At 43.2% G+C, this 19349-nt stretch overlaps 1 protein-coding gene across 1 annotated transcript in view; it reads left to right on the top strand.

The window, feature by feature from the left end:
• The window catches only part of LOC143172083 (PI-PLC X domain-containing protein 3-like), a 161940-nt gene extending 146949 nt beyond the window's left edge, over nucleotides 1-14991 (top strand). The window contains exon 3 of the mRNA XM_076361326.1: nucleotides 14748-14991. Within this exon, the coding sequence (XP_076217441.1) occupies nucleotides 14748-14904 (157 nt within the window). The 3' untranslated portion in view covers nucleotides 14905-14991. The remainder of the gene's footprint in view (nucleotides 1-14747) is intronic.
• The last annotated feature ends 4358 nt before the right edge of the window (nucleotides 14992-19349 follow it).

Below are 19349 nucleotides of genomic sequence, written 5' to 3'. Positions count from 1 at the left end.
TTTGGTTTTTTTTTTTATTCCTGCTATTCAGAGTGACCGCTGCTGGGCCTGAGGCTGCTGTATGCCTTTTACCAGGCTCCCCAAAGGAAAAATTATAGTTGCTGACCCCCATCATGTACTTTCCAGACATCAGTGGAATAGCATGAAGGTATCAGAGAGTGAGCACGGTGGCTCGAGCCTGTGTACTGGTTTTGGCTGTTGATAACACACTGATGTTTTGGTTTGTGCTGAGCAGGGCTTACACAGAGTCAAGGCCTTTTCTGCCTCTCACACCGCCCTGCCAGCGACTAGGCTGGGGTGCACAAGAAGTTGGGAGGGGACACAGCTGGGACAGCTGACCTCAGCTGACCAAAGGGATATTCCATACCATATAATGTCATGCTCAGCAATAAAAGCTGGGGGAAGGAGGAGGAAAGGGGGACAGGTTCGGAGTAACCAAGTAACCGTTTCACATGATGGAGTCCTGTTTTCCTGGAGATGGCTAAGCATCTGCCTGCCAATGGGAAGCAGTGAATTAGTTCCTTATTTTGCTTTGCTTATGCGTGCAGCTTTTGCTTTACCTATTAAACTGTTTTTATCTCAACCCATGAGTTTCCTCACTTTTACCCTTCTGATTCTCTCCCCCATCCCACTGCAGGGGGAGTGAGCAAGCGGCTGTGTGGTGCTTAGTTGTTGACTGGAGTTAAACCATGACAGCCTGTAACCAAGAGCCAGCGAAGATATCGATACTGAATGTCAGTTCTTCAATTTGTTTGTGTATATACAGTTTTTAAACACGGTCTGGAAAAAGCCCTAGGTGGCAGTGACAGCAGTGTAATAAGGATCCCCGGTGCTGTGTATCTATTTGACACAGACCTTGCAAAGGAAATGCTAAAACTAGCTTGGCACATAAAAGTTTGGTGGAGAAAGAGATAGAGGAAGTTCAGTCCACACAAAAAGGTAGTTGCTAATATAATCAAAGGAAATGACAGCAGGAAGCAGAAGAGGTGGTACCTCAGATGGAGAGAGGTACAGTAGGGAGGAATTTTGATGCTAAACGTAAATTTACTGGAAAAACAGATTTGTGAGAACCACTGATGCTATTTGTGAAATTGGGTCAAACTTGATGACTAATTGTATTTGAGGTAAATATGTAGGAAAAAATTTCATCTTGATATTTTCTAATTTAATGTTTTAGAAATATTGACATGTTTTGACAATTTCAGAATAGCTTTCTTTTAAAATGACACAATTTAAAATTGTTTAAATTTTAAAAGAGCAAAATGTAAGAAAAAATGTTTAATTGGCTATGCTGAACATTAGACATTTAATTTTTTTAATTAACGGAAAAACTGTGTATGTTCCTATATAATTTTGTCCCCCACCATCTCACATCTGACTTTTTTTTTTAAATCACAATGTCATTCAAATCAGAGCTGTAATTATTCCCAGTTTCTATTACTTGGATGTGCAGCCTGAAGCTCTTACTATATTCTCTGCTTCTTACTATATTCTCTGCTGTAGTCCCGGGAGGACTACAGAGATGCTGTTTGCCACTGTAGGGAGAAAATTCGTGCGGCCAAAGCTCGATTAGAGTTCAAGCTGGCCAGCACTGTGAAGGACAACGAAAAGGGCTTTTTTTTAAATACGTTAACAGCAAAAGAAGGTTCAGAGATAACATTGGTCCATTACTTGATGAGGTCGGTCACCTCACAAATAGGGACGTAGACAAAAGAGAGACGTTTAATGCCTTCTTCGCCTCTGTCTTTAACACCGATGATGGGCCCTGGGACCCCCAGAGCCCTGTGTTGGAAGACCGTGACTGGGGGGATGATAAACTCCCAGCCAACCCTGAACTTGTTTGAGACTTGCTGCTCCAGCTGGATGCGCATAAATCTATGGGGCCCGATGGGATTCATCCCAGGGTACTGAAAGAGCTGGCCGATGTCATCGCGGGACCTCTCTCCATTATTTTTCAACGGTCTTGGGAGTCTGGAGAGGTCCCAGTCGACTGGAAGCTGGCAAATGTTGTCCCCATTTTCAAGAAGGGTAAGAAGGAAGACCCTGGTAATTACAGGCCTGTCAGTCTCACTTCAGTGCCTGGTAAAATTATGGAGAAGGTTATTCTGGGAGTTACTGAAAAGCACTTGAGAGACAATGCAGTCATTGGTCATAGCCAGCACGGGTTCACGAGGGGAAAGTCCTGTTTAACCAACTTAATTTCCTTTTATGACAAGGTCACCCATCTAGTTGACCAAGGGAAGCCAGTAGATGTGGGAGTTTTGGATTTTAGCAAAGCTTTTAATACTGTCTCTCACAGTATCCTTCTGGACAAAATGTCCAGCACACAGCTAGACAAGTCGATAATACGTTGGGTGAACAGTTGGCTGATGGGTCGGGCTCAAAGGGTTATAGTAAATGGGGTTACATCAGGCTGGCGGCCAGTCACCAGTGGGGTTCCCCAGGGCTCAATTTTAGGGCCAGTGCTCTTTAATGTTTTTATAAATGATCTGGATGCAGGAATCGAATGTACATTAAGTAAAGTAAGTTTGCCGATGATACTAAATTAGGAGGAGCTGCGGACTCCCTCGAGGGTAGAGAGGCCTTACAGAGAGATCTGGATAGACTAGAGAGCTGGGCAATCACCAACCGTATGAAATTTAGCAAGAGCAAGTGCCGGATTCTCCACCTGGGACGGGGTAATCCTGGTTATACATACAAATTGGGGGACGAGAGGCTGGAGAGCAGCCCCGTGGAAAGAGATCTGGGGCTTTGGGTTGATGGCAAGTTGAATATGAGTCAACAGTGTGCCCTGGCAGCCAAAAGGGCCAGCCGTGTCCTGGGGTGCATCAAGCACAGCATAGCTAGCCGGTCGAGGGAGGTGATTGTCCCACTCTGCACTGCACTGGTGCAGCCCCACCTCGAGTACTGTGTGCAGTTTTGGGTGCCTCAATATAAGGAGGACATCAAACTATTAGAGTGTGTCCAGAGGAGGGCAACCAAGATGGTGAAAGGTCTTGAGTGCAAGGCTTATGAGGAGCGGCTGAGGTCACTTGTTTTGTTCAGCTTGGAGAAGAGAAGGCTGAGGGGTGACCTCATCGCAGTCTACAACTTCCTCAAGGGGGGCAGCGGAGGGGGAGGTGCTGATCTCCTCTCTCTGGTGACCAGCGATAGGACACGAGGAAATGGAATGAAGCTGCGTCAGGGGAAGTTCAGATTGGACCTTAGGAAAAGGTTCTTCACTGAGAGGGTGGTCGGTCGCTGGAACAGGCTCCCCAGGGAAGTGGTCACGGCACCAAGCCTGTCAGAGTTCAAGGAGTGTCTGGACGACGCTCTTAGTCATGTGGTTTAGTTTTAGGTAGTTCTGTGGGGAGCAGGGAGTTGGACTCGATGATCCTTATGGGTCCCTTCCAACTTGAGATATTCTATGATTCTTGCTGTCCAGATAGCAGCAGTGATGAAAAATGACTATTTCCCTCTACCTTTTTTTCAAAGGCAATTATTTTTGTCATAATTTTCTATTTAATCTTTGTTGGGTAGATTGCTTCATAGGACAAGGGGTAATGGTTTTAAACTAAAAGAAGGTAGATTCAGACTAGATGTAAGGGAGAAATTTTTTTACGCTGAGGGTGGTGAAGCACTGGAACAGGTTGCCCAGAGAGGTGGTGGATGCCCCATCCCTGGAAACATTCAAGGTCAGGTTGGACGGCGCTTTGAGCAACCTGATCTAGTTGAAGATGTCCCTGCTCATTGCAGGAGGGTTGGACTAGATGACCTTTAAAGGTCCCTTCCAACCCAAACCATTCTGTGATTCTACTATGGCAAACAGCTGCGTGCAGTTTTGTATACTTTGGTTGTCTGCTCTCTGCCACTGCAGACTCTGACTTTATATCTCCACTTGATGGAACAAAAAAAATAGAACCACTTAGAGCAGTTTATCTGAAAGGAAATGGAAATTGCTTTGCTTTGTATTCAGTAGCAAAGGATTCAAATATAGGTGAGATTTAGTTTAATTTCGAAGCATCTGCAGGAAGAAGAAAACATTAATTTTGCAGGCTACCCTATTAGACTAAAAAAAATTAGAAAAATCCTTATTTTATCTATTTAATTAGAATCATAGAATCATTGAGGTTGGAAAAGACCTCTAAGATCATCGAGTCCAACCGTCAACCCAACACCACCATGCCCACTAAACCATGTCCCTAAGCGCCTCATCTACTCGTCTTTTAAATACCTCCAGGGATGGGGACTCCACCACTTCCCTGGGCAGCCTGTTCCAATGTTTAACCACTCTTGCAGTAAAGAAATTTTTCCTCATGTCCAATCTAAACCTCCCCTGGCGCAACTTGAGGCCATTTCCTCTTGTCCTATCGCTAGTTACTTGGGAGAAGAGACCGACACCCACCTCACTACAACCTCCTTTCAGGTAGTTGTAGAGCGCGATGAGGTCTCCCCTCAGCCTCCTTTTCTCCAGGCTAAACAACCCCAGTTCCCTCAGCCGCTCCTCATAAGACTTGTTCTCCAGACCCCTCACCAGCCTCGTTGCCCTTCTCTGGACACGCTCCAGCACCTCAACGTCCTTCTTGTAGTGGGGGGCCCAAAACTGAACACAGCATTCGAGGTGCGGCCTCACCAGGGCCGAGTACAGGGGCACGATCACTTCCCTGCTCCTGCTGGCCACACCATTTCTGACACAGGCCAGGATGCCATTGGCCTTCTTGGCCGCCTGGGCACACTGCCGGCTCATGTTCAGCCGGCTGTCAACCAGCACCCCCAGGTCCTTTTCCGCCAGGCAGCTTTCCAGCCACTCTTCCCCAAGCCTGTAGCGCTGCATGGGGTTGTTGTGACCCAGGTGCAGGACCCGGCACTTGGCCTTGTTGAACCTCATACAGTTGGCCTGGGCCCATCGATCCAGCCTGTCCAGGTCCCTCTGCAGAGCCTTTCTTCCCTTGAGCAGATCAACACTCCCGCCCAACTTGGTGTCGTCTGCAAACTTCCTGAGGGTGCACTCAATCCCCTCATCCAGACCATCGATGAAGATATTAAACAAGACCGGCCCCAGTACTGAGCCCTGGGGGGGCTAAAAAATCCCTAAATTAAGTAATTTAGATTTACTGTAGTATCTGTTTCAGGGGAAACTGTGCAACAATGTGTCAAATTCTGTTACAGGTCATACAGCTGAGCAATAGTGCTGGCAGTCAGAAGTTTCTTAAATAAACTCTGCCTTCCACCTAGCTGCTCTGCTTTCCCTGATAGTGATATGTACCTTTTTACTCATTTTTCCAGTTACTCAAAAGTGGTTTTTTTTTCGGAATTGCTTTGCTAATTCATCTGTGTACCAAGGTTCTGGGCAGGGCTAAACATTGATAAAAAAATCACCTCTTCTTCTTTTCTGCTCTGGTAGACCCTATTTCATTGTTCTCCACATCATATTTCAGAGTATTTCCTCCATGCATGACCTTCCCCCCCCCCTTTTTTTTTTTAAATTCATTGCCTTTTAATCTCTCTCTCCTTTCTTACATCATTCAAATTTTACATGCTCAAGAATGTGAGTTTTGTAACTAGGGGCTGAGCCACCAGCAGCAAGTGAAACTGTGAACTGGGGAGTAGCTGGGCAGCTCCATACCTGGAGTCCCCTACCAAGTTCCTCAGAAGTAGAGCTCTTTGAAAGGTCCCAGGCAATACATGGTGGCAACCCTTGGAGAAAACAAAGCCCTTGGCTGAGTCTGGTGGAGGAAAGCTTGACTGTGAATAGTCTAGTACTGGCTACAACATACACCTGTGACAAAGCAGTTCCCACTCTGCAGTCAACTCTAACACCTGATTTGAATGGGTTTAATACAGTGAATCAAACATAATGAGTGTATAAATAAATCATAACTCTTTTTTAAAGAACTAGAAGATGGGGGGGGGGGGAACAACAAACCTGTAGCTGTTCCCTTGATTGGTGACAGATGTTTTCTTATGTAAAGCAGAGGTTTTCTCTGTTTCACAGGTAGTGGAATAAGTTCCAGTTCCTATTTCCATAGTCCACGCTTATTGCCATTTCTGTGACTTTCCTGGCATTTCTTGAACAGTCAGATTTCTATTTGGAACTGGGACCAGGACTGACTCTCTCAAGCAGGTAAACTATGCCACGTGCAGGCACCTGTGTACATGGGTGTTCAGGCTTATCTCTGTTTGGGCCACAAAAGATTGAAAGGAATGACGTCTGAACAGCACTCGGATCTCTCTGTCCCCTCTGTTTTCATAGCTTAAGACTTTGCACCACTGTTATGAAAATGGGAGATGTTTCTCCCCCACGTGATCTCCCAAGAGATAATTGATTAGAAGAGCAGTTGAAGAGTTTGTCTAACTTGATCTGCTGGATGGCTGAAAAAAGCCAGGCTTTGAACACAGGCATCCTCATGGCAGGCAGTAGTTTTCCTGTTAATCCATGGACTATCATGTATTTGTCCATACTAGCGTAACTACGTGTGTTACAAGGCCTTCTTTAGTCATGACGTAAAAGCTAAATGCCTCACTTTGTGTAGTAGCAGTTCAAGCTTTTAGCTCTGGCATTTCACGTTTCAGTTCCCCACTACATTGACCAAGAGAGTAGCCAAAATACTAGAGTTGCCTCATTAGTAAGGTCTTTTATAATACAGGGTTCACTGAGTCCTTTCCCAGCTGTCTGCGTTCCTAATGCTATTAGTTAATGCTCTAGGTGCAATGGTGCAAAAACACAGAATCAGGACAACAATGCTGAAAACCAACATACATCCAAAAAACCTTCCTGATGAAAGTTTCATTTAAATTAACGTTTCCATCAGTAGCTTTGGGCTGGGTTTAAGCCAATAAGAAGCCACCATTCCACCAAAATAAACTTACCAGTTGTACAAAAGAACAGCCTGATCTGATTCCACCATTCTTGGTGGAATGAGTCCCACGACTGGAGTGCTGGGATGGAGGGCTACAGGCTGTTCAGGAGGGATAGGCAGTGCAGGTGAGGTGGAGGAGTTGCACTGTATGTAAGGGAGAGGTTTGATTGTACAGCCCTCACAGTTAGGGATGATGTTGTTGAGAGCCTCTGGGTGAGGCTTAGGGGGATGGGAAACAAAGGAGATGCAGTGGGTGTCTACTACCAATTGCCCAGCCAGAATGTTAACACTGATGAGTTATTCTATAGGCAATTAGGAGAAATCTCTGGATCGGTAGCCCTTGTCCTTATGGGAGATTTCAACTTCCCAGACATCAACTGGGAATACCATACTGCTGTGGCGAGCAAGTCTAGGAAATTCCCGAAGTTTGTGGGAGATAACTTCTTGTCACAAGTACTCAGGGAGCCAACTAGGACAGGTGTCCTCCTAGACTTGTTTGTGAATAGAGGTGGCTGTCTTGGCCACAGTGATCACGAAATGGCTCTTCTCCTGCTCCAGCGTGGGGTCCCTCCCACGGGAGACAGTCCTTCACGAACTGCTCCAGCGTGGGTCCCTTCCATGGAGTGCAGTCCTTCACAAACTGCTCCAGCGTGGGTCCCTTCCACGGAGTGCAGTCCTTCAGGAACAGACTGCTCCAGCGTGGGTCCCCCACGGGGTCACAAGTCCTGCCAGCAAACCTCCTCCAGCGTGGGCTCCTCTCTCTCCACGGGTCCACAGGTCCTGGCAGGAGCCTGCTCCAGTGCGGGCTTCCCATGGGGTCACAGCCTCCTTCGGGCATCCGCCTGCTCCAGCATGGGGTCCTCCACGGGCTGCAGGTGGATATCTGCTCCACCGTTAACCTCCATGGGCTGCAGGGGGACAGCCTGCCTCACCGTGGTCCTCACCACGGGCTGCAGGGGAATCTCTGCTCCAGAACCTGGAGCACCTCCTCCCCCTCCTTCTTCACTGACCTTGGTGTCTGCAGAGTAGTTTCTCTCACGTATTCTCACTCCTCTCTCTGGCTGCAGTTGCTGTTGCGCGGGTTTTTTTTTCCCCTTCTTAAATATGTTATCACAGAGGCGCTCCCACTGTCGCTGATTGGCTCGGCCTTGGCCAGCGGTGGGTCCGTCTTGGAGCCGGCTGGCATTGGCTCTGTCGGACATAGGGGAAGCTTCTAGCATCTTCTCACAGAAGCCACCCCTGTAGTCCCCCCGCTACCAAAACCTTGCCACGCAAACCCAGTACATTCCACCCCTCACCTCTGTGAATCACATATTTAAGAATTATCATTAAAATCCACATTCATCACACAGTCTTCACAAACTTCACTCACATCAACAAAAAAGAATTCCCCACACCAAAATCAAAACAACATCATCGCAACGCCGAACGAAAGTGGACAATTTACACACAATCCACCTGTGCTGGTTTTGGCTGGAATAGAGTTAATTTTCTTCATAGAAGCTAGTGTGGGGCTATGTTTTGGATTTGTGCTGGAAACAGTGTTCATAATACAGGGATGTTTTCGTTATTGCTGAGCAGGTCTTACACAGAGTCAAGGCCTTTTCTGCCTCTCACACCACCCCATTCATTAAAAAATTCATCTGGCCCCAGCACGGTTGTCTGTGCCATCTGATTAGATGCATTTCCAAACTGTATAAAGCAATTGGAGATGACTGAATTATGGATAAGCATTTCAGAAGAATAAATTCAGGGCTGTTGGACGTTAACGTAGGTAGTTCTTTTAGCGTGACAGCTTGTGGGCAGTGCAACATGTCCATTCAGGGTCCGGGAAAAGGAATTCCCACCTGTGTGCCTTCAAGACACAGGTGATTCTAAGAAGGACGTTGAGGTGTTAGAGCATGTCCAGAGAAGGGCAACAGGGCTGGTGAAGGGGTCTGGAGAACAAGTCTTATGAGGAGCGGCTGAGGGAACTGGGGTTGTTTAGCCTGGAGAAAAGGAGGCTGAGGGGAGACCTCATGGCGCTCTACAACTACCTGAAAGGAGGTTGTAGCGAGGTGGGTGTCGGTCTCTTCTCCCAAGTAACTAGCGATAGGACGAGAGGAAATGGCCTCAAGTTGCGGCAGGGGAGGTTTAGATTGGACATGAGGAAAAATTTCTTTACTGCAAGAGTGGTTAAACATTGGAACAGGCTGCCCAGGGAAGTGGTGGAGTCCCCATCCCTGGAGGTATTTAAAAGACGCGTAGATGTGGCGCTTAGGGACATGGTTTAGTGGGCATGGTGGTGTTGGGTTGACGGTTGGACTCGATGATCTTAGAGGTCTTTTCCAACCTTAATGATTCTATGATTCTAAGACTATGAATAATGAAATTTCACCCAGCGTTGCCCAAATTTTCTGGTTCTAGTCAGTCTGGCCTTGGTAGTGCCAATTTTATGGCAATGCTACTGCTGCCTAGAGAGGATCTGAGGTATAAAGAAGCGAATTTAAGGAGTTCCTTCCCAGCCCATCCATGCCGGGCTCATGTAAATCTCTGTGCTTCAGTTCATTTGTTCCTTGTTGTGCCAATTCAACAGTTTATGAGGTCCTGTTGTAAATCAAATCTCTTCAATGAACTGGGGTCATTTGGGACAGAGGGAGAGCAAAAACGGCTGATTTGTTTCTTTTAATCCAGACCATTTCCATGTGCTGCTTTCCATTTTGTCCCTACAGGTGTATTAGCACAACTGAGAGAATGGTAAATTGTGATCTGGGGACAGAAACAAATGGCTGTCGTGTAAAAGATGACCTTTTAAACTAGTTTTGCCACAGAAGAAAAAGAAAATTATGGTAGAATGAAAATACCAATGTTTTGCCACAAAAGAAAAAGAAAATTATGGTAGAATTGTTGAAGATTATCTTAAGTTTTACTGAATCTTTAGGTTATGAAATAATCAACTATAAGAACATTTTGATTCTAATAAGTTAGCCCCTATGGTAGCGTTATGTATAGGTTGCTGTGTTACTTATTATTTGAGGCTGTGTTGCTTGAAGTCCCTATTCCCTATTCTCTGGACTCTCTAGACCATAAACAGAGCCCCTAGGTTCTATTGTATATGAGATGAGTTATTTGACAACCTGGCAAGGTAGATATCTAGCTGGCCAACTTGGCAACAAAACCTACTTTTAAGGTGTCCTGAAGTGAACTGCCTTCATTATAATACTAAAAAACACACCCACAGGTCAAGAAGACCCTTGCCCAGGTGAAGACCCTTCCCCCGCGCAAGCGTAGTAACAGAAGAGAATGACATAACCGATATTATAAGTTTATGTAAATCACTAACCAATCATTGTAACTGGGAGTGTACTACCTTATAATTTTTGTGTATTGTAACGGTGATCTAGCCATAGGTGTGCTTGATTTGTGGAAATTCCACCTTGCACCCGGCGCTGCAATAAAGAATGCCTGCTTTCTAAAACTCCAAATTGAGTCTTAGAGAGTTCTTCATCTGCCGATTTATGGTAACAAAATGATTGATACCTCTGACTGACCTAGTGAGGTGCCACCTAGAGATAAAAGCTTTGGTCTCAGAAGAAATATAGCCACATTAAATATTTCTGCACAGCACTGCATTGTCCAGCGTAGGTACATCCCTGCTGCCCAGATCTCCTCCACTCTCCTCATGCAGACTTCTCGGTGTGACCGAGAGCCCCTGCAGGAGGCTGCTGGGCATCATGGGTGGTGGGGTGCATCTGGCCCCTGATGCCAAGGCATAGCGGTCGTGGGCTGGGGCTGGACCACAGCCCTTCCCAATGAGGTCCTTCCATGTTGTGTCTGGTCACATCGATTTCCTCCCCCTGCTCTCTTGCCCTCCTGTGAGTGAGGGGCAGCAGCCTGGTACCTCCTAGTTCCCAGGCAGTGTGAATAAATGATATATTCCCTCAGGACAGAAAATTTTTCACTAAGATTACTGATCCAAATCCACAGTCAAACCCAGGTAACATGCAGTTCCCCTCCTTCCCCACCACTGCTCAAGCCCCCCAGTCCTGTGGCTTTCTCCTCCCTGCCCTGCTCATTCCACTAGCCCTCCCCCCGTGCTGGGGAGGCAGAGAAAGGAGTCAACTTCAGATCCTGATTTGTGGGGCAGTGCTGTACTGGCCAGCCCCCACCCAGGTCGGTGGAGCTGCGGTGGTGTGAAAACAGTGCCCCAGGTAGTGGGGCGAGAGGAGGAGTCTCCTCTCTTTCTCCCTGAGAAGGTTTTGCTGATGAGCACACCTTCTCTCCTCCCTGGCTCTAGGCTAAGGCAGGCAGCACCCTTCTGTGTACGTGGCTCAGCGTTACACGATGGCTTTTGCAACCCCTAGGGGTTAGAAATGTTTCCTTCTGAGAACTGGGATTGTGGCCGCAAGGGCTGGATTGCACAGCTGTGGGACACAGCAGACTTCAGTAAGTTTTAAAGGGCTGACAGTATTTTGCATGTGTCAATTTTTCCAGCCACATGGCTCTTAGTTTGTAGCATGTTAACGTATGACTTTTCATCTTGTATGCCATTCAGAACATTTATTCATGGCACTGAAACCTCACAACACATCTCTGAGGCCAGTAAAATTTCTGATTAACTCGTCCAGCTTTCACTGCATCATTTACACCAGAGGCAGCTGAGGTATGAGAGGGCTGGAAGACTTGAGGTTGCCCAGTGCTGTAAGGAGAGCTAGAGACTGTCCTGCATGTAGTTTCAACAGTGGCATTGCTGTCATTATTACCAGCACAACACTGTTTTATTAGGAAAACTTGTTACACTAGCACAATGCAGTTGTGGATGTAGTTACAGTATGACTACACCACTGTAGTTAGTGGCGTAACAGCAGAGATCACTAACCTTGAGTGTGGCCCATACTCACGTGGCTGGGCTGTTCTCAGCCCTTGCAGGGTCAGGATCTGAACCATTGGTGCCAGAGCTCCAGTGAGACCTTTAAGCATGGACATCAACAGCCTCCATAGGAGCACCAGGACCCGCTTAACACAAAGGCAGTGATGCTATTGGGGTTTGCAGGCTGAGAGGCTTGCATATGTTCATGCGCAAAATAATTTTTATCAAGATTGCAAGAATATCCACTAAGACTGTGGTATGTACTGGGTTTCTGTGAGCACAGTCATGTAGGTGGCAGCCACACAGCATGGTTTGTGTTCCTCTGACTGAAACCCTTAATGAGAACAATTACTAGTTTGAGACATGCGGAGACTGGAAATTACAAGGAAGGGTGAACAAGGTTTGTGCTGCTATCACAAAGACACCCTGAGGAATGTTAAAGCAGGCTTATTCTAATAATTATTGTGAGCATGTGAGATATTTGTACTGAAACTGAGCAACGTGTGGTTTCTTATAGTCATTGATGTAATCCACTTTCAAGATGGCACTATGGGAGGAAGATGATCTGTATGGGTTTTTTCTATGAATTTCTATCATAAGCAGGGTTGCATAGCCTAGACCAAATCCTTAAGGTCAGTGGAATCTTTTGTTGAGGTTTTTTTTTTGTTACAGGGTTGTGTTGTTTGGCTTTGCTATACAAATAAGCTTTGTGTTGGATAATCTGATTCACTTTTTGACTTATCTTTGAACGCTCTCTACTCTCGTGAACAAAAGATTTCTGTGACTTTATCTAACAATTTGCGTATGGGCAGAGGGTTATGCAACTGAGTTCTGTGTGAAATATCAGTAAAATGTAAATAACCCATTTAACTACTAAGCCTATCTGGAGATGAAATGGCAGGACAAACTAAGTTTAAGATAGAGCGCTAATCAAAAGGAAGCATGACTATCTGTTAAAGGCTGATTTAATAAGAACACAGTAGGAAAAAGTAAACAGTATTTCAGCCTATATGGCTACGTGTATAGATAGCAAACTCTATGGTCTGAAGACAGAATTACGTCAGAACCATATTCAGAACAAATAAAGGACACCAAAAGAAGTTAATTATGCCTCAAGGGGGAGTAAAATATCAAGGGTATCAACTTATGCAAAAGGAAGGAAGAAAAAATCTATGCCTGCCTACAATCAATCAGTTCACCTTTAAACGTAAAACTCTTTGAGCTTAAACTCTTTGAGCCTTTGTCTTATTAAAGACAAAGGCAACATACTGCCATCTTAGAAGTTCAGCCTCATGTCTTTGTCCAGTGTTCAGCAATCTCTCTTGCATGTAAAGATGCAGTGGAGTTTTCAACTGCTCTGAGCTGCCTTTTATCACCTTGGTGGTCCATGCCATTCTGCTGAGATCTGTCCTGGTTCTGGTTGCTCGCAGATCTTTTCAAACAGTCCAGGCATTGCCAGATATTTAACACCTGACCTGTGCCTGTTACAGTTCCACAGAGTGCAGCTTTTCAGGATTACATAAACTTAAATCTAAAGATGCTGGCTGGGTTCTTATACAGCAGAGTGCTTAAGCTCAATTTTATGAGTTGGTGTGCGTACATGCATATGCTTCAGTCATATTTAATCAACAAGTGAAATAAAATGCTTTGCTAGCCTTAAATGAGGATCTTGCAGTGGATTTAAGCACATGGACAAATGTTTTGCTGAAGCAAAACTTTAGTGTTGTGCATTCTCCTGTAAAATCATAGAGGGGCCTAATTATAACTGGTGGGGTATTTTTCAGTACTAAATTATATTAAAAAATGACTGATTCTGGTGGCCACTGACAAGTAAAATCTGTGTCTGCTAATAGTTCTGTTTTCTTTAGATCTGTTTTCCTAAAGCTTTTGGGACCACATTTAGGTTCAGTATGCTCAGCTTGATTTAAATTACTGTCAAACCAACATTTTACATGTCACTTGCCTCTGTGAAAGAGGCTGTACAACATGCTGGCTGAGGGGGAATCACAGATTTATAGATTTTAGAGCAAAGGGAGAACATGATGTTCAGCTAAAATGACTACGGCCCTGCCCAGTCTGTAGGTTCTTTTATTTAACTCAACAGCTTGAGGTTGACCGAGGGTGTATTTTTAGAATGACATCCAGGCTTGATTTAAAGACTCCAAGTGCTGCAGAATTTGTCACAATCTTTGAGAGATTTTTCCACTAGTCAATTACCCTTTCTTTGAAAAATCTGTACCTTATTTTTTTGGAACTCTGTTAACTTCTGTCTTCTGAACATTGGATCTTGCTGCTTCATTTCCTCTGCAGGACTAGGGAGCCCTTTATTTTCCCATAGATATTTCTCATGATTATTACTTTATATTTTCATGGTATCAGAAAAAATTCTTTATACTCACAAACCCAGTTAGGCAGACATCTTTTACACCCCAGTATCCCAGTGCTAGGGGTCTGACATAATAAAAAATATGCCGTCTTAGAAAAGAGTCAATATGACTGTGGTGCTTTTTATTTCAGTTACTAATCACTGGTTTATGATTAAATATAATTCATGACTGGGATATTAATACTGGGAAAGAAAGGGTATTTGGTATATGCTGTACTTATTCTGTAGAAATCATGGTTGCTCCAGTATCCCCCAAAATATTATTTTCAGTATTTCCCTGAATGTGTCAAACATGCTTTACAAATGGCTTGAGTTCTCTGTTACTTTTTCCATAAACAATTCCTATGGAGTCATATGAGCAGATGATATAGAAAAGGTATCTGGTCCATTCTCTTGCCCCTAGGCAAGATCAGCAATTACTGTGAGCCTGTATGACCTTCCTTTTATTCTTTTCTACTGAGAAGTTGAAATACAATCAACATATTATTTCCAAAGAGAATGAAAATTATAAAAAGAAGGATTTTTAAAAAGCCTGAGTAGTAACCTGTGTCCTTTCTCACATGGTTCCCTTAGAAACCAAGTAAGATCAATGGGAGTCACTGTTGGTAAATCCTGCCTTGATGCATTTGTCTTGCTGCTTTATGAGTAATTATTGTTCCTGTTTTCTCCTTAGGGCTCTTCCTGCAATGATGCAGTGGGTCCGAACTCAGAAACCAGGAGAAAGCGGTGTGAATATTATCACTGCAGATTTTGTAGAACTTGGTGACTTTATCAGCACAGTCATAAAGCTCAACTATGCCCTGGATAAAGGTGAAGATGACACTACTTGATAGTACTGTAATATGTTTGTTGTTGCATTATTTAGAATTAAAAAAAAAAAGATTGCATTTTAAAATAATTATCTTGTAAATCACTGATCTTCCTATAACGTGCTGAGGTGTTTAGGGCTTTAGTGGGTGGGCATAGGGGAAATGTTTTAATCAATTATGATCATTTTTTACATTTGTGTTTCATGTGAAGAGCAAAACTAAACATGTTTACAGTGTTTGATAAAAGAAGGCCATTTACATGTTTTCCGTGAGGTACCAAATGCAATTCATGTGTCTTCTATGGTTATAAACAGTGCCAAGAAATTTGCTGCTTTCGGAGCAATGGGATATATATTGCCCTCTGTCTGCTCACAGCAGGATTCATGAGTGTGTGTGCATTACACTGGGAGACTAAGGACAGTATATCTGGCCCGAAAATTTTAAGCCGCTACGCTTCATCTGTTAGGTGGTTTAACTGATCGTATTTATCAGTGAGCTACAGGTTTAAATGCCTTTCTGAAGTAAATCCAAAGTCATACCTCCAACACATGCATAATCAGTGGACAGTAAACATGATGTATTACATAGCTTGCACAGAGCACAGACTAAATCCTGCTTGCTTTTCATTCTCAAAATGGGGTCTTCCAATGTCTCTGCCCCAGGTCAAGCCAGCAGATTGTGTGTACTGTAAGGTGGGCAGAATTTTGTCCCATAGTGGAAACGTGCTTTCTGCAGGATTAAAACTGCACTTGAAAAAAAATAGGTGCAGTCTAAGCTTCTCTTTAAGGCAGCTATGAACATAACGTTTCTCTGCTGATTACAAAAAAAAATCAGTGCCAGTTTCATCAGTGAAAAATTACTGTACTAAAGAGTGTAGTAGTTCAATTTCTAGCTAATAACAATACTCTATAGTCCTTAAATTGTTTGTGGGGTATAATACTGCATAACACAAGGTTGGAAGTCTACTGAATGGCACTGTTCTAGCAGCAGAATCTCTGATCATCCTACTTTTAATGAAACACATAAAACTCAAATATATGGAAAATTTAGTGAGTTATAAAATGAGAGCATATGACACCTAACTGGATACAATGCAATCAATCATATCTCCTGGATACATCAATGCACAGGCACACAACTTTGGAAAGCAAAACATTTCATTTGTGCAAAACAATAGATACTATAATGTCTTACAAGGAAAATGCTCTTTGAAATATTGCAGGACTTATGGGATAAGACTAAGGTCGAGTTTTCACTGATATTACTAGAACTTTTGGTTGAGTGAGAAGAGAGAATAGCATCATACAGTCCTTTGCTATTTTCTGTCAGATGACAAGGACTACCATCTACCATCAGAGTTTAGAAAAACAAAAATGGTCTCATTGAACAGGTGGGTTACGGGGGGGTTGTAGGGTTTTTGTTGTTTTTAGTTTACGAAGAAGTGGAATAAAATGAACACTTGCTGCTATTTTGTACTGAGAGGGTGCCTTGGAAAAAGTGTGTGTGCGTGTACTATAAAGAAACATTTAAGTGTATGTGTACTATAAAGACACATTTAAATGTGTGTATATGATACAAAGACATCCATGCACACTTGCATAATGATATTCTGGTTTCTAGACAGGAGTATTATAAATTTGGTTGAAGAAAACTGCAGGTGTTACGAAGTTATGATGCCTCCTTCAGTAGCAGTTTTTTCTGTATAGGTTAGGACTGTAAGATTCATCCTCAGTGAAATCTGTGATCTAAGCCAGTTAGGTTTTTTACAGTATTAAAACTTGACTCGAACTGCCTCAAAAATTTACCAAGAGTCACAGCCCATCTTTGCATTGAACAAGGGGTAGGACTCGAGTCCTTTCACCCACGGCTAAGCAAGATATGGGGTGGGTTGATGCACTTTGTTTCCACTTTCCACAGGCTCTCCAAGCAAATTTAATGTAACGGGCACATAAAATGAAACATGAGCATATGTTTTCTTGAACCCTGTGCAAATTGAAAACTGGTGTATTTTGCATAGTTTGTGAAAGAGTACCTTTTCTTTTATGTGGGGTGTCCCATATAGAAACATGAAAATGTTTGCTTATTTATTGGAGATGTGGTGTGAAATATTCTTTTCATTCTTCCATTTAGCTGGATTTGTTTGTTTCCAGATTCTTCCTGTCATCCCTCAGCTACTTAAGTATAGTTGAAACATTTAAACTATCCTTTTAATATAGTAAAATAATCTGAATCTTTGGGTGGAGCAAAAACTAGGTTTCTTTTTTGGATTCTGATTGAAATTCTGTTGAATCTGAGAGCACCAACACCGAGTTCCTCCTGAGACCCCCCGCTCAAACACACACCAGACACACCAAGCTTTTCGCTTACACAAAGGTGTACTCAAAGCAAATGTTCTGCTGTATTTAAGAAAAAGTGTGTGTGTGTGTGCGCGCCTGTATATATGAATAAATATAGAGCTATATCATATCTTGAGCTTATTAGCATTGCTATGAAATGTTCACTTAGCATCAGTTTTATTCCAATTGTCATTTGGGTACTGGAAAATAAAAGCAAAGCAAAAAGAAAATCCTCTGACAAGAAGGATAATAGACAAATCATATAGATTCTCCATTAATGGGGGGAAAAAAATCTTAGCAAAATGTTAAATTTTGGTCAGAAAAATTATATTTTCATTTAGCTGTCAATCTCCTTTCTGTTGGAGAAGCACAGCACTGTATGGTAGGGGACAGGTAAACAAAGTTGCCTTAAGTACTAAAACAAAAAAGTGTGTGTGGAGGCATACTATCCACACTTTTCTGGCGATTTCATTTGTGAGGCCCCAAAACTGTAATCAAACTGTCCTGATAGGGATGCACTCCCTGTTGATATTGTTTGGGAGATCTCACCAGAAAAGAACAAGCCAGAAAGGACTACGCAGCACAACTTGACCATTCAAGAGCTCAGTTTTGCCACCCATATGCAGCTAAAACTCTCTTTGATTTCAACCAGAAATGTGCTTGTGGGGTTGGGTCAGATGAGTTGTTCTGACCTGATTCATTTGGGAGGTTTCTACACATGTATTATGAGGAATCTTGCATGGGAAATTAGATGACTGTAATCAGCCCATCAGAGGAAAAATACTTGTCTACACTATTGATCTTCATAAGCATCTGTTTACTCAGTCATGTCATTCTTTGTCAAAACATTTTTTTCTCTTCCCATGCTCATTTTCCCCCTCGCTATGTTCATTGTATACACATCAAGTAGTATTGTTTTCTGACATTTTCACATGATTACTTGATTCTTTCTTTCAGTCATACTTGAAAAATTGCGACTGCGTTACACAACACAAGCCGAAAGGCAGTGTCTCAGCTGGTGTAAACCTACCTGGTTCCATTTTTCAGTTTACGCAAGCTGAGAATCTCTTTTGATACCGATTCAACCTGCAGCGATTTGAACCAAATAGCAGCTGGTTCCAGGGATCTGATTCCTGCCTTGTGTGGAGAGGGGTAAGATCAGAATCAGACCACAGGAGCCTAGTTTTAAAATCAGTGGGTTATTTACATTCATTTGCTGTTGGTTACATTACTGGTTTTGTAGGTTCTGCCATTTCAAGCCATTCTTTTAAACATATACATGTGTATATATATGCGTATGTGCGTGAGAGGGAATGTTATGATCCTGTATGCTGGGCTAAGTCTTTCTGTCATACTGATACAAATCTAGACCATTTCTACTAATTTCAAAGCAGTTACTAAAGTTTTACCCTGGGATGAAAGGGAGCAGATAATCAGTGTATAGTAAGCATATGCTGTGTTGCAAAGGAAACTTAAAATTGTGGAGGTTAACTCCACAATATCAAAAAAGTGGAGTGCCCTGAAAACACAGCTCCAATGCTGTTTATCCTGAATATAGTATATGGAGCACTAGGTATTAGCAACTGAGTAGACTATTTGGTGATTTCAACAGTTCAGTTAACACCATTTTAAACTTCTAAACTCCTTTTCAGTGAAGTAAAAGCTAATAGTGTATGATGTATTTGCTGTATCTCAGTGGTAGCTTCTGTGTTACATACAGTCAACATTGTTCTGAATTGTATATGTTTACCCAATGATGAGGTTAAAATATGCTGTATAGTATGTGCAACGTATTGATTACAAGTATGTTGGAGTTCAGTGATCTATTTAGTTTTTACTGTGCTGCTGTTTTTGGGGGGGGGGGTGTATGGGAGTATGGATTGTCTACAATGTACGAGGAAATAATAATTAATCCTAAAGGAAAAGGGCAGTTATGTAACCTGCCTTAATGCATTTGCATAATCTTGTTTGAATCCTATAATTATCAGTTCTGATTTCAAACGTTACCGAGGATTGTCCATAGGGCTGACTCCCTCACTTTTTGGCACTAAGGAGTTAAACTTGAAGTTACTTGGAGCTCACTTACATATTGGTAAATAAAGAACAGTATGTTTGCCTGATCGACTACCT

Source organism: Aptenodytes patagonicus, chromosome W, assembly GCF_965638725.1.
Source record: "Aptenodytes patagonicus chromosome W, bAptPat1.pri.cur, whole genome shotgun sequence".
Lineage (NCBI taxonomy): Eukaryota > Metazoa > Chordata > Aves > Sphenisciformes > Spheniscidae > Aptenodytes > Aptenodytes patagonicus.
The sequence above is the reverse complement of the archived record's forward strand: the minus strand, read 5'-3'. Positions and strand labels throughout refer to the sequence as shown.